This window comes from Rhinolophus sinicus, chromosome 15 (genome assembly GCF_057876585.1).
Source record: "Rhinolophus sinicus isolate RSI-liver-muscle chromosome 15, RSI-T2T, whole genome shotgun sequence".
Lineage (NCBI taxonomy): Eukaryota > Metazoa > Chordata > Mammalia > Chiroptera > Rhinolophidae > Rhinolophus > Rhinolophus sinicus.
In genome coordinates, this window is record NC_142515.1 from 11,408,129 (window position 1) to 11,424,089 (window position 15,961).

The 15,961-nt window shown below is 46.7% G+C and overlaps 1 protein-coding gene across 1 annotated transcript in view; it reads right to left on the reverse strand.

Annotated features, from left to right (window-relative positions):
• SLC18A2 (solute carrier family 18 member A2) overlaps positions 1–15,961 on the reverse strand; it is a 28,144-nt gene that overhangs the window by 1,996 nt on the left and 10,187 nt on the right. Inside the window, exons 6-14 of the mRNA XM_019725253.3 lie at positions 15,166–15,255; positions 15,036–15,079; positions 14,906–14,966; positions 12,193–12,288; positions 7,185–7,263; positions 6,957–7,008; positions 6,227–6,290; positions 4,421–4,540; positions 4,144–4,277 (exon numbers count right to left, since the gene is read on the reverse strand). Coding sequence (XP_019580812.2) covers positions 4,144–4,277; positions 4,421–4,540; positions 6,227–6,290; positions 6,957–7,008; positions 7,185–7,263; positions 12,193–12,288; positions 14,906–14,966; positions 15,036–15,079; positions 15,166–15,255 — 740 coding nt within the window. The remainder of the gene's footprint in view (positions 1–4,143; positions 4,278–4,420; positions 4,541–6,226; positions 6,291–6,956; positions 7,009–7,184; positions 7,264–12,192; positions 12,289–14,905; positions 14,967–15,035; positions 15,080–15,165; positions 15,256–15,961) is intronic.

The window sequence follows — 15,961 nt, forward strand, 5'->3', positions numbered from 1 at the left end:
GTGCTCAGGGGAAGCTGTCCGGAAGAGATGGGGTTCAAGTTGAACCTTGACTGATGGAAAGGATTTGCACGGTGAGGGAATGGGTACAGCATGGATTATTTACCAAACGGGACATTAAGTAAAACAGGAACACTAAATAAACCACCTGTCACTACAGAGATCTTATGAGGAGGAACAGAGGGACATTAACTGGAAAACCTGATAGGGGCCGGACTACAGGGCCTTGGCTGTCAGGCCTGGGGCCGTGACCCTCGGCCCACAGGCAGCGAAGTGGCCTTGGAAAGGATGGCCGTCAGCCTCCCTTACTCCTAAGTGCCTTCACTCTCAGTTCATCTACCATGAGACCTGACTGCACACATACACGGACTTCTTAAGGACCCCCAGGACCTGGCACTGGGCATACAAAACTGCACTACAACGGAAGAAGTTCAGTCAGGCCGATCATTTGACATCATACAGATTGAAATGGTCAGAATGTATCAATTCAGCCAAACTACACTTGTTACACAGCCTGTTTCAGGTAAAGAAGTCTTCCTTGAAATGTCTCTGGCTGTTACAGTCTAGCTTACTGGCTTCTGAACCTGTTTTGAAAGATGTATTGTGCAACAGTTTTACTTTTTAAGATAGTTATACGTGATTAAATAAACCAGATGGCATGTAATATTCCAAAAGTGCCATGAAAAGAGGGGCCTGGACACGGTCAAGGGGGTAAGTCAAGTGCGTGAGGGGCACCCCAGAGCGGCTGTGAGCAGCCTGGTCGTTTCAGCCAGCACTCTGTGCACTGCCGTGGGGAGAAAGATGTATCTGACTCTCACCTGAAGAGAAAATGAAATGGAGGAGTTTGTTGGGATTCAGAGACAAGCCCAGTTACGGAGAGTTGAACCCCAGTCCCTGCCAAATGCCTGCTTTCCTATCAGTCAGGATCTGCAGAGTGGTAAAAACTTGTTCAACCAAACGCAGTGTAAAAGTAACACAAATACGAAGCTGGGATAGTGAAACGGGAAAAGCATTAAGTGTAAGAGTTCCTCAAGACTTGGAAAAATACCCGGCCTGCATCCTGGAAAAGTTTTACCTACCAAATCTAAAAAAAATAAAAATAGTGATGGTTTTGCAGCCACCATGGAAGTGCCCTGCTAAAGGACACCTTTCTTAGCTAGGTTATAATATGCAGTCTCAGCTTCTGGCCACCCCATCCTTGCCTGGAGGAAACGGAGCTGGAAGGCCCGTCACAGAGCTCGGAGCCACCCAAGATAACCAAGCTGCAGTCCTCAAACCACTTACTCTCCTGTCTGGGCAACAATTAGAAACTTCGAGGGTAAGAGGTAAGAAATATGCCCTATCTTTAAAAATAATTCTTCACCCTGAAAAGAAAATCCATAGCAGAACACAGCTATCCTCAACTGGGTGTTCTGAGCACCCCAAGCCGCATGTTAATTCTCTTACAACTGGAGCACAGTTTTCCTCAAATGACAGTGTTGCTATTTCTTATACTTGCTGAGACACTTGAGTAACACTTAAGGGTTTTTTTCTCCACTTGTACTGATAATTCAACACTAATTATAAAAAATAAATAAACCATAAATCCAGTAAACCAAATGCAAGAAAATTCCAAGAGCTCACAATCTAGTTTATGACTTGGGATCGGTGAAAATAGCAATAGACTTTTCAATATAGTTTAAGTGCACACACCACATGATCTGGATGCCACCTAATGACAGAATTATTTGCTCAGGTCTGTCTGCCTTATTCCAGCTCTCACATCCCCTTGCATTTGATAACCCTGGTCCCAAACGCTGACACTCGTCTGTATTGGATTTCCTCAAATGGGCCGTAATCAATTCTCTCCCCTCCATGGCACACCAGTGTCTTGCCCTCAATCCCCCTTATCATTAGGTGCTATCGGCTGCCATCAGTTTCTTCCTGCTCTGCTTGCACAATGGGTAGGCTGCAGCTATTGGCCACCACCCTCAAATGTCGCCTGCAACGGCGGGCGGCGGGCATCAGTCACGAGCAGTGAGATGGCATGTTTTCTCCAGTTTTTAATGATTTATCTTGCTCGGCACGTATAAAGGATTCTGACATTTTACAGTGAAAGTGGCTTTCTGGAAGCCTGTAATTATTGTTGCTTTGCCTTTCAGGATTGTCTCTTCCACTTCTTTCAGCATTTTTCTTTTTAGATGAACCAAAACTTGGTTTAAAGGTAGAAAGAGAAGCAGTACTGAGGCCAGTCTCCCAGCCTCTGCCGTCACTTTGCGGATCACAGAACAGCAGCTAGCTGGGCAGCGAACCCCTCACCCCACCCCCGCCTGTCCTCTGATCTCACTCATTTCCTCCAATAACTCAGATAAGTAATCGTGCTGCTGCGGACAAACGGATAACACAACAGCCACTAACGTCTGCTGCCATGGCGAGGGAAACCCATTCAGTTGGTCTGGGAACTGACTCGCAAAAGCAGAAGGAAGCTTTCACCTCACAGAGGGAAGAAAGGGAGGGTTCTGGGGGACTGCTAGGCTGACAGAGAAAGTCAGAGTTAGAGTTAAGTAAGAGCAAGGAAGAAGAGTGTGACACATTTACTGAGCATTTACTGTGTGCCAGACATGGGCTAAGCACTCTGTTGGGGTTCATTCATGTAATCCCCACAACAACCCTATGAGGTAGCTGCTATCATTTCCCCATGGGTCAGTCCTGCTCCAGAGCCCGTGCTAGCCTTTTGCTGTCTCCGCAGAGTCTTAGTCTCCTGGGTGACAGAAGCATTTGTAAGTGATTAGCCTTAATCACATTGATACGATCGCAACAGAATGACAGTTTTCAGTTGTTGCACTGAGACTTTTCTGCCCCTGATTTGGGCAAGGCTCTGCTGGGGTCAAAGATGGAAAGGAAACTTAAACAACCAGGCTGGAAAACAGATAAGTCCCTTAAGAGATGTACAATAAAGTGTTACAGATGTTCAGAGCTGGAGAAGCACCTAAGCAAGAGGCAGGAAGAAAGGGGTGGCTGCTATCAGAATATTTCCACAGCACCTTCCACGCCTCTTCTTTGAGTCAAGTGGGTCATGAGTAATTCAAAATCATCTAGTTAAATCCTATATAACAAAGGGCACAGTGCAGGATATATTTTTAAATATACTGAATGAATTAATGAATGCAACAAATGCCCCTCAAATTAAAGGCTGCGTATAACCTAAGTTTAGGGTCTGTTCTGTCTTTAAATCCACTATTTGGGGGAAATCATAAAAGGGCAGTTCAAGAAATGCGAAAGCATTAAGACCAATTTCAGTTTAACCATCAGAAAGAACTGCTGTGCTCCCAGGAAAATACCACAAGTGAACCTCATATCCATTCATAAACCAAAAATGCCATCTCCTATCGCCTTGTTTCTCTCATTCTTTCGTAATTGAAGACACTCTTCTTTTAGTTGGACGAGTACCTATCACCATTTGAAGTTTACAAAATCAGCGACACCACCATCACCACCACCAGGTATGAACACTTATCAGAAAGGTTAAAGTGACTGATGCATTTCAAAATTCAAATTCAGAATTGATAGGCTTGAACTTGTTCAGAAGAGGAACCCTGTATCTTGTCTGTAGCTATGACTTTGGTAATGAAATTATGAATTTCAAGGTTAAACGTGCTCACGTGTGCCCAAAGGTACATATATGGTATTTTTTCATAAGGGTCTGTAACCTACACTGAAACCACCTCCAGAACCTTCCACAGTAAGGACTGGGACACTATTACTGAAAGCTGTGGGTTTAGGAGAAAAGCAAACAGCACCAAAAATGGCTAATCTTAGGAGTAAGCATAGGAGGCACAAAAAATTATGTTCAAGAATATCAAGAACCATAGAAAAACACATTGAACTATCCCATGTTTCTATCTGGTTGACAAAAGAGCTTACTGGCTGCTAATCTATGTCCAGAAACAATTTCATTCTTCAAATTTATAAACATAATCTTGATACAGTAAAAGAAACTGCTGCCCTGTGGGGCATAAACTGAAAAGGAACTCTTACCACTTATGTTTGGCGAGTTCTACCCAAAAGGAGTAGAAATGTATTTTAGAACGAAGTCATAAAGAAACTATCCAGTAGACCACGCTAAAGGATCAAGAAACACTTCCATGCATCTTCAAATTTTCTTACCATTTTTTCTTCCTTGGCAGGTGGACTTCGAAGGAAAAAGCAGAGAGGAGCAAAAAGAATATCAATTATTCCAATAATTGTCATGAGCCACGGAAATCCAATTGCCTTTGCGATAGCCCCACCAGCGGAAGGACCTTGCAGGAAACAGAGAATTAGATCAAGTTCTCTGTAAAAATGTCTTGCACACAGAACGGTGCAAAGGTTTAAATCATTTTCAGTAGGCATTATCTATTGTGCCCTGAAATCAAAGGTGGTTTGGAAAAGCCAGGGACCTTACCTATAGCATATCCCATACAAAATGCCACGTCTGCGATGGCGTACACACTCCCATAGACGGACACGTGCCGCAGGTCGACAAGGTAGCCCATGACGGGCATCATTGATGAATCCACCATGCCTGTGGACAGTCAGGGAACACACACAGACTATAGAACACTGACGGAAACCAAAAAGAGGCTGCATGGCAGGAGCATGTCCTAACCTCACAGCCCTGGTGCCCTTTCATCTTCACCACCTGCAATTCTTGAGGCCAACCCTCTCCAGCACGCCGTTCGCTCAGGACCGACGAAAGGTAGCTGAGGCTGGGACCGGAGCCCAGGCCACCATCGGCCTCTTCTCTGCCTTGCCTCACTTTGGCCACTGGTGGAGGGCAGCCACTCACCTGCATTCTTTAGATCCAGCCGGTTATTGGCTTCATGGCCCCCTCGCCTGTTTCCTGTTGGTGCGTTCCTGACTCACTCTTTTTGGGGCATTCGCCCCTTGCCTTCATGTGGGCACACCCACATGCCTCACCCAGTCTCCTATGCACCCTGGGCTTCCCACTAGTAGGGAGGATCAGAAAGAACCAGAACATGAAGGAGACTGACGGACCATCTGGCCCTACTCAGGAACCCGAAATCGAAAGGGGTTTGCTCATTGTGGGGAAAAGCAAAACAAAACAAAACCCTACCACCCCCAGGACCAATATTAGAATCTCTGGTCTCTTGGCTAGTTGGGGACAGGAAGCGTAAAGAAAGAACACATGTTGCGAGTTCTGGGTTCAGATCCCCGGCTGGGTGAGCACGGTCATGCCTTATCTCTCTAACGCTGGTTTCCTGTCTGTCCAACAGGGATGGTGGTGACCAGCTACAATGAGAGCATCTGTGAGCACTCAAATGGTCATTCCCTCACATCTACCAGCACCAGGGGCAGGAGGAAGAGGGACATTTCTTTCATTCTACTAGTATTTGTTGATCACCTAATATGACACAGGGTGAAACACAATGAACACAGGAGTTGGACATTAAGCAAAGAGTTGAAAAATGAATTACAATTGTGATTGATGCTACGAAGGTACGGTGAGAGGTCATGTGTACACACCAGGGGAACGTACCCTGGTCCCAGGGGTCAGCAAAGGCCCTTCCTTCCTCCCTTCTTCCCTCCCTCCCTCCCTCCCTCCCTTCTTTTTTTCCTTCTTATTGAACCATGCAAAGATTAAATTCCTGCCTTTACCCTTGGATAGACTCAGCATTTACTTTTATCATGATCCATCTGTATGTTATACATGAAAAACAAACGTATACTATTTATCCAAAATATTAACAAGACTTTTCCTAACATATTTGCAATAGGTCCTTACATTACAAAGACATGTTCCTTTGCCCGTGAAAATTCCTGCAGCACAGGTGGTCACCAAGACCTCAGCCCACCTTCTCTGTACCAAACTTTCTTATAGAAAATACACGTGAAGCCTTTGTCCTCCAGCCTCATCTGAGAAGGTCTGTTCACAGATCTGAGCTCAAACAAAGTGCTCTGAGGGAGGGATTCTCTTGTTTGCCCAAGCACAGCAATGGGGTACCAGCTTGCTTCTGTAAATATCAGGCTTTTAAAAATACTGGTTTTCAGGAAACAAATGACTAGTACACGGAAGCAGGTATTTTTCTGTGGACGATCTACTGGATAGAGCTTGGCTGCCCACAGCCTCCTCTCCAGCTTCTAGAAATTTTAGGTTGAGTAACTACGGTCTTCCCAAGTCACAGGAATTCTCTCTCAGCAGTGGGGAAAACAAAGTTTTAAATTTAGGCACAAGGCTCCTATGACTTACCAATTGCAAAACCAACTCCGAAGTTGGGAGCTATGAGTCCATAAATGTTTTTTGCAAAAGGAATCTGTAAAAGGAAATAAACATTATACTATAATAACATGATATCCAACTCTAAATCATCTTGGGAAGTCTTAAAAATAGGTTTTCTCCAACCGGGTGTGCATGTTCCCTTCTGAAGGAAACAGGAGGAAGGAAGATGGGGTTTGGGGAGGACTGGACCCACGAAATCTTTAAAAGTTGAAGCTGAAATGGATTTTGGGACCCCCACGAAAACCTGGTCAACTGCCAGATGTGAAAAATCAGCCTAGTGCACACTCCATTTCTGAAAGGACCCAAGGGCCTTGTTTGGAGTAAATATTGGCCATTGGAAGAAGATGTTCTATTCTAGAAAATGATCTTGCTATTGTTTCAGGTAGTCACCCTAAAGTGTTGAAGACATTATAATGTTTCAGATGACAAGAGGGGGAGTAAAGAGTGAAATATAAACTATGTAATAAACATTCTAAATAACTTCCAACTGACATAAGACGAAAATCTGAGAAGATTTCCCTTGGAGAGTCTTGTCCATAATTTTTACGATGATAAAAAATTAGAGGACACTGGAAGATATAATAGAATTCAGTATCAACAAACTTCAAACTGCTATAAAATATTTCTTGGTGATTCTTGCCCAAAGCAAAAGTTTCATTTGCAGACTGTCTCTACTTGTTAAATGCCGTCTTTTACTCACACATAAAATGCTGATTCCAACAATTATCATTCCTAGAAGAGCACAGAGCCACCTATCAAAAAACAAAAAAGCACCATCGATGAATGACTGTTCCTTTTTCTTCCCCAGTCCAAATTTTCAATGGAAATCAAAACCATTACTTGTAATGGCTAAGGGAGAAACACAGAGACTTTTTTTAAAGAATGGCATTATTATAACACACTGAGTGTTGTTTTCATTTCCTCTTACCTCCCCATTTTGTGTGCGAGGATCCCAAAAATATTGGTTCCAATGAGATAAGAGATACTGGCTGGCAAGAAAGCAATGCCTGTAAATTTATGAAATGGACACCGTATCAGCACTCTTATCAGTCAAATGTTAGAGAAACTAATAATTGTAGACACCACAATGGTGATTAGAGTAGATGAAATGAAGCCCTGTGGCCTGCACCCAAGCAGCTAATATCCGGCACCTGCCGGATCCAGACTGGACCCCACATGGCTTATCCGTCCGCACAAAGCTGGGGAGACACTCCAGAAATGAAATTCATTTCTCTATCAGCTGTTTCATCTCTGCCTGGCGGTGAGCTTTACACGCTGACCAACACCGGCAGCTCCGGCCTGCTGGAGCAGGGCACCTGCCCTCCCACACGTCCGTGAGTGGGGGTGGCATCGGCGCCTGGCCTCTCCCCTTGGTTATAGTTGTACGACAGAAGTAAGACAACAGACATGGACTAAATTAAGGAACATTAAGATAAGGACAAAGCAAACAGTTAAAATCATCCCAAGCCCCATCACTCAGATGACCACCCAAGTTACCCTCCGTTGTAAGTTTATAGGTACAGCAATAAATGGGTGTGTACAGGATTTTGTTTTTCCTTAAAAATGGGATTATATCTGCTGTTTACATCCTGCTTTAGCCAATTAGCTTTACTGACATCTTTCCATGTCAAAAAAATAAATGCCTCCGTAATCATTTTCTGTGGCCAAGTCGTAACGCAACTAAAATGTTCCTCTCCAGGGTTTAATGCTCTCCCAGGAGAGGGAACATGCAAGCCCGGGTCTCTCGGTGGTGGCAGTGGTTGCCCTTAACTGTACCCTCTGCTGTGGACAAAAGACCTCCTCAAGTCAGACCAGGCGTGGATGCCGGGGATTCGTCCCCAGCAGCTCTCTCTGGTCCCCATCCATTATTAGGACAATAGGACAATCTCTTTCCAAAAGATGGCTTTTCAAACTCGTAGTGTTCAAAACGCTAGTGTTTTTTTCTTGAATTCAGAAATACATATTTGATTCTAGTCTTGCCCACACATGGTGAAAGTTGCTTTGTTAACCACATGACTGGATATCAGACACGCATGGGAGATACTGGATGGTCAGCAGGTGTCCCCAGCACTCAAAATGCACAGGTCCCAGGGACTCTTGTCCAGGCAGCTCACCAGCGCACTCACAGACACGGACGCGTGTCATCTTGCATCTTCCAGGATACAGTAGCCTCTCACTGCGCCTCTGGAAGCTAATGCAAGCCATCAAACCTCCAGGAAGGTGGAGCCTTCCAGCACAGTGATTGGTTCTCGGAGCATCCAGCAGGAGCAATCAGGTGTCACCTCGTGAGATTGTTCCCCTTTGACTTCAAATCTAATTGACGGTCTTTCTCCAGAAATGGTCGGGGAAGCATCAGGGCAGACTGGCTTCCCTTTTCACAATGGACTAGAAAGAGCTCGCACAAGATGCTGGACGGGAAGAGGCTGAGCTGCCAGGGCCATGGGGGCGGGGCTGTGTCCCCTCTAGGCACTGGGTCCTCCCTCAGGGGAATGGTCCTCACAAAGTGTCACCCAGGGTGCCCTTCTCACTGAGGCTCAGAGGGGACTGGGAGGCTTTGTCAGAGGTAGAGAGACCATGTGAGGGAAGGTGTTTCTTCTCACACTGGAAAAGACACTGCAAACAGGGACAGAAAAGGGGTTCTCTTGAAGAAACTAAGTACATCTTTTTCTGAGGCAGGGGAGGGATGGTCTCCCTGTTGGAAAAGTGAACATCTGGCTTGTGTGATAAGCCCCACCAGAGGCTCTCCTGGAGAAACCCAGGTGGCCTGTGGCCTGCCATCTGGTTGAGGTGGCCCCGGGCCTCTCACTTACTTCACAAAATTTATAAAGGAAGCCTCAGGCTGTGTCTGGGGAGGAAGAGGACAAAGCAGCTTAAGTGCCCTGCCAGGACACATTGGATTAGCGTAATAAGTCAGTTAAGTGAAACCTTCAGAAATGTCACCAAAGCATCTCAGCCCCAGAGTGCTGCAAAGCCAAGCAGGAGAACCACTCCCAGCCCCAGGCCGGCAAATACAGGGCATCTCCTGAAAACACCCGGAGGCCCACACCACCACAGGGACGAGAGAGAAAGAAAGTCTGGGAAAACAGCTTTCACATCACTAGCAACGAGACGTAAAGAGTGTCTCCTCACTTTTGGCAAAAGCTCTATTTGCTAATTCAGGGTAAGAAAAGGTCCATCCACCCGCCAAGTGGTGCCCTCTCCTTAGGAGCTTTGAGAGTCTGTGTTTCCTCTGTTGCCTTCACTGGCAGGAAGTTCAGAGCTAAATTTTCTAAGAACCAGCCTTAATTTAGCTCCAAGAATTTTTCCTCCTCCACTGAATGATTCCTGTCATTTGGGGCTTGTGTTTGCTTCTGTTTTGTGACATAATTGGCGCCACCTAAAATTCACCCTTTTAACGTGTACATACAGTTCAGTGGTTTTCAGTGTATTCACCGGGTTGTGCAACCATCACCACTACTTAATTCCAAAATACTTTCATCGCCCCAAAAAGAAACCTCACACCCATTAGCAGTTCCTCCCCATTCGCCATCCACTCCCCCCCAACACACACATACACCATTCCAGCCATTGGGAGCGTTTTAATGAAGGATTATTTCATGAAAGAACCCCAGAAATTCAATGTACAACCCCAGAGGACTGGTGCCCAGGCCAGCCAACGGCAGCGAGGCAGGAAGGACAGGAAGGACAGAGACAAACGTGAACCAGGAGCCAGCAGCATCCGGCAAGACACCCCCACAAAAGGGCCAAATGCCTGAGCGAATATTAAGGTCCCCGGAGGAAGGTTGGGGGCACTAAAAAAAGTATTGACTGAATTCAGAACTAAGACTCTCCATCTGAAGATATCAGTAAGTCGAAAGAACTACGAAACAATAAACAAATCTCTAGGAAAGATCACTGATAAATTCTTAAAGAAAAGAGTGCGTGTGCAGAGACGAGACTTCCAGACAGTAAACAATATTCTAAAGCTACAGAAAGTGATTGACACAGGAATACAAGCCGATAAATGGACTCGAAGAGACAATCAGGAGGAGACCCAAGAACACGCAGTCATTTCGAGCACGACAGAGGTGGGAGAAATCAGACGGAGTATTAGCAGTACTGGTCCTGGGACAACTGACTGGACATCGGGCAAACAGCCACACCAGAGCCCCATCACACACCTTATAATTAAAATTAATCCATGTAAATCCAAGATTTAAAAAACACGTCGTAAATTTATTAGAGGAAAGCCTGGATGAAAAAACAACTGTGGCGTGGGAACAAGAACGGCCCTTCTGCGCTTCACTTGAAATGACAATGACATAAACAGGAAGACTGCTAAATCTCACTAGTGGTTTTTTAAATGTTCTGAGTGGCAAAAAAAAACCACACAAAACACCTATAAAGTCAAAAGACATACAACAAAGCAAGGTCAACAGGAGTGAAACATCTGATAAAGGATTAATATCTTAATATACAAAGAACACCTAAAAGCAATAAAAAAAAAAAAGAAAAAAGGACAAACAGCTCCATAGGAAAGAAATGGGCGAAGTATATTAAGAAGAAATTCACAGCAAAGAGATACGGCTAATAAACATGAAAAGATGTTCAATTTCACTCATAAAGAACTTGTAAAAATAAATCAACACACTAAATCACACACTCCATTGGGAAAGATGGCTCATGCCTACGTTGGCACAATGCTACCAAATACCAAAATGCCCATTTAACTTTTAGGCATTTTCCCTACAGATATACTTCCAAACATGAACAGGAATACATGTAAAGGCTATTTCACTGCAGTATGGTTTCTAAGGACAAAAGCTGGAACTCACCCAAATGTCCAACAATAGGGACTGGTTGAAAATTTGGTATAATCTTAAAATAGAACATATGTTATCATTGAAATGAACGCTGGGCTTCCAGTTAAACAGGGCACATTAAGTCTACAGGTTTTTCTCCATTCCCACTCCAAATTCCATTCAAATGTTATTCAAGGAATGAAAGAAAACTATAGACACCACTCTCTATGCCCAAGGACAGACAAAATGAGACGAGAAAAAGCAGTAAGAGGGAGGGGCTAGCAGCGGTAGTGCAGTGACGGACACTGGAACCTTCCACCTGCACACAGAACAGCCAACAAAACGCAAGACCTTTTGTGCTCTGAACACAGAAAGTTCAGGGACTAAAGGCTCCAGGTCCTGTGTACAGCTGAAGGCTGAGGCTGTCAACAGGAAAGCAGGTAGAAAGACCCTTTTAAGAGCAGTTGCCCCTGTGCCCCAGCCCTCAATTGCTCCCCCAGGCAGGAGACAGTTCCTTTAGAAAAACTGAACTGAAAAGGCTCAGGGCCCCTAGGCAGCACGGAGACCAGGGAGAATACAAGAGGCTGAAATGGGAAGTGAACGGAAGTCATCCTACTAACTGGTAAGAGAATGTTATTTCAACCCCCACGCCCCAGCCACACACACACACACACACACACACACACACACACACTCACACACACACACACACACACAAAACCACTCAGAGGAAATATAAAAGGGCTCTTCAAATGTAAGATATGTTGACACCAATTATAAAAATTTAACAGTGTAGAAAATGAAGAAAACAACGGAAATAAGAAAAGGCAAGATACGAAATTAAAAGGATAAAAGGTATTTACTATAACTAGTCCAGTTCAGAGACATGGGGACATGCTGAACGCATTTTTCCTTCCTTTTTTCTGCCCGGGTCTGATGCCTCTAATAAATTCCGCATTCATCAAGGATGATACAGAAACTGGAGCTGACACCGACCGCAAGGCTCACTACTGCCCTAAGCATCGACCCCATTAAGTGTCAAACAGAAACAATCACTTTATCATCCTGGTACCTGCAGCTCGGCTGGGCTACAATGATGAGACCCGCCCTAGGGACAAAAGTTCTAGAATCAGAAGAGCCCACGCCAGTCCTTACCCAGCTGCCATTTGCGGGAACACATGGTCTCCATCATCCAGATGGGCAGGGCCGGCTCCAGCATGGCAATCCCCATGTTTGCAAAGCAGATGGACCCTTTAAGGGAGCAAGAGGGTTAGTGTGCTTCTACTGGGGGTCTCGAGTGTCGACACCCTACTGTTTCCAAATACAGGAAAACCCTACATGCCCAGAGCCAAAGCAATCCGTTTGGAAACCCAAAACTTCTCCTGCTTTTATAAGGAAAACATAAGGAACGGATCAAGGAGATAGTGAGGAGCGTTGGTTGGTTGGCTGGTTGAGTTATTATCATCATCATCGTTATTTTAAACAACTAGAATCCCAGAGTCATGAAGTTTGGAACTGGAGGGAGCCTTAGCGATCATTTGGTTTACCCTTCCTGATTTATGAACGAAGAAAGGGAGTTCCAATTTATTAATGAAGTAACTTGCTTGAGGCCACCCAGCAGCAGCACAGGCCACGTCCGGACCACACACAGACTGGAACAACCAGAGGCTCTGGCATCTAAGTTTTACTGCGCAATGAACACACATGTTTCTATCGATGCCCCCATTGCATTCAGTACAGATGTGCTGTGGCGGGATTTTTATTTATTTATTTAAATCGGCTATGCATATAGGGTATCTCTGCAAATATCCATTATCGCTCTGTTAACCAGAACCCTTTGTAAATGTAGAATAATCTGGAAAAAGAGACACAAAACTGTTCCCATCCTTCTGGCAGCTTTCCTGCGCTGTGCCCTGTGGAAGCTCTAATTTGCTAAAATTTCGATTCAGAGAACATTGTGCAATCATGATTAAGGTGTTCACATATTGAAGAAAGATCTTTTAATTCTCGGTGACATTTAAAGGCAGCACACAGAAATGATGCCAAAATGACTGGACTCTCCTCGCTCACCTATTCTGTGTCTTCTTAGATTCTGTATTTGTCTGTTTCACAGATATTAATTATGGGGCCAAACTACCAGCATTATCTGCATCTCCCCTGCAACCCAGAGCCCACAGTGTGAACCCCTCCTTAGCTAGCTCTGACACACCAAACCAATATTCCCCTGCCCTAAATCCACTCAGGGCAAGTACAGGCAACCAGGACAGCCCCGCGGCCCCCAAGGCTGCTGGGATTATTTAAACTAGCCAATACTAAGATGTTTAACCTGCCCTGCCTTGCATTTCCCATGGAAACTCCAGTAAGGGCTCTGGCCTAGGCCTCCGCCCTGCCCCTTTCTGCCGCCTGACCAAACCCAGGGCTTCCCCACATGGCCCTGACTGACACGGAGTGCCCCCCTTGACTTGGGAAACGTAAGTAATGAAATCTTCTTTCAATGGTATTGACCTCTCCATGTCATCACGGAGTCACCGCCATAAATTAAAATCCTACTGGAACAAATGAGACACGACCTGGCCCCCAATTTCCCACTGAGGGCTGCCTGGGCCTGCTGATAGCCTGACATTCAGCGCTGGGTGGATCGCGATCTCCCTCCATCAGTTGGGGCGAGACAGTGAGGGTCAAAGAAAGGTAGAGGCAGGAGGGGCCCCGGCTGCACAGCCTATGCCTATATCTGCCCCAACATGCGGGGAGTCCCACCTCTGGGCCCCCATCTCTCACCACACATCTCCTCACCCCCACCTGGAACGGCCAGAGCTCCAGGGGCATCTGGGCTCTGGAATGCTCCCTGCATCTCGCCAGGGGCACAGGGAGGTTCCCCTGCGTGAAGAGGTCCCACACCAGGATTACAACCCTGTGGCCGGCAGGCATGACAGACAGGGCCCAGACCAGGGTTACATAGGTGCCACCCTGACCAAACCCAGCAGCAGAAAACTTAAACAAAACCAGCCTGGGATTTTGCAAAAAGCTGAATTTGAATGCCCTCAGGAAGAGCATGTGCCCAGTTCACGCAGCTCCCCCAGCTCCCCTAGTGTTTATGACCCCTGCTTAGGCAAACCTAACCCTACTTGGAGAGAACCCTGGCTGGGTCTGATGCCACACCTCCGGGTGGCCTCCCCTGGCCTGACCCTGATGGTCTCTGTGGGTCACAGTATCCAGGCCCAGGCAGCCTTAAGTTGGTCCTTCATTAGGCAGCCCCAGGCCTGTGCCACGGGCATGGTCTTGGGGGGACATTCCCTTGGATGAATGCAGCCATTATCACAGCCACCAAAAAACCCGGGGCTTCCTTTGGACCCATCCAGGCCACGAATCCAAAGGCATGACCTTCTTTAGCCCACGGGTGTTTTCCAGCCTGGCCTCTGCTACCGCAGAGGAAGGCCTCTCTGGAGGAAGGCAGAGCCCTCTCGGCCCTGCAGGCTCTGCTGTCCATGTCTATTTATACATGCCAAGGTGAATCAGACCCTCACCTGAGATGCCTGCAGTGAGACCACGACTCCTCTGGAAGTTCAAGGCCAAACAGTGATGGCCTTTGACACAAACACAGGAGGCAAGCTTGGCCCAAAGCAAACCTCTGTGGCAGGCATCTCTGTGACCCACACATCTTTGCCCCGAATGAAAAACAACACAGAACTTGACTGAGTGTCAGAAATTAAGGGCGGGAGAAAACCATTTTTTGTGACGTAAAACCTCTTTGTGCCTTTTATGCTTTTCTACAACCCAATGTTTCCAGCAGCAAAAGGGATACTCGTCCTCGCCACCCACCATGCACCCCTGGGCTGAGAAGAACCAGGAGGACCGGGGGGAGCCCCACCTGCAGCAATGAGGATGTAGGGGTCCTTCAGCAGGGTGGTTAGCGGCGTCCCTTTCTGGCTCTGTCGAGAGAAAACGGGTTAGAAGAGTTGACATGGCCACTGCAGCGCCTTCCTCTCCCTGCTGCTTACCTCTGGCTGCACCCGGGACGGCTGGAGCACAAGGAGCTGAATAGCTATGAGAGAAAAACAAAAGGCATGGCCCCGAGCACCTGCCACCACAGATGCCAAGGTCACGGCCAAGATACCCACGTGGACTCACCTCCATCCAAGAGCACCAGGGCGGCCAGTACCAGGAATGGAGCCGTCTTCCCCACAAACTCGTAGAACACACTCCCAAAGGGGGGACCCACTGCAAGGAAGAGAAGGAGGGTCATGCCAGGCCCTGGGACCAATGGCCCCCACCCCACTAGGCCCATCCCCTTGTTTCTTGCGTGTCTCTCTCTGCTTTGTTGTAAAAACTACTTGAGGTGGCCACCCTACGGTCTGTTTGGCAGTGTTAGGTTGCCCCAGCAGCTTCCTCCAAGCAGTTTTACATCCGACACATGGGCAGGAGACTCTAAGGGTCACCCCAAAGTAAAGATCTGAGAGAAACAAGATCCAGGCCGCAGAACTGCCCCACTGAAGGAGCACAGGAAAAACGTGTCAGTGAGGACTTCACCCCTTAGAAAACCAGCTCACTCAGGGACTGCAGGCTCCCAAAGGAAAGCCAGGAATGGAACAGAAAAGGGACAGACTCGGATCGCTTCCTGTGCTGGGAGGTCAGCCAGACAGGTGCGAAGGCAGACTCAGAAGGTGGGAAGGTCCTCTCTGATGTGTTAGAGGAAGGATCTTGGCAGGCCTTTGTTTTACATCTGGGCCCGAGAGGCCTGGAGTTGGTTTGCCTGAGGTCCCCCATCGAGTTAGCGGGTAGAGGCAGGGAAAACCCAGGTTCTCCCAGGTCAGGGAGGTCCCACCATTTTTCAAAGGCTCCATGAAAGTAGGGAATAAAAAAGGGGACAGCTGGGGAGTCTGTCCGCACGAATGTGGACTCAGAGAAGACTGTCACTGTCCAATGC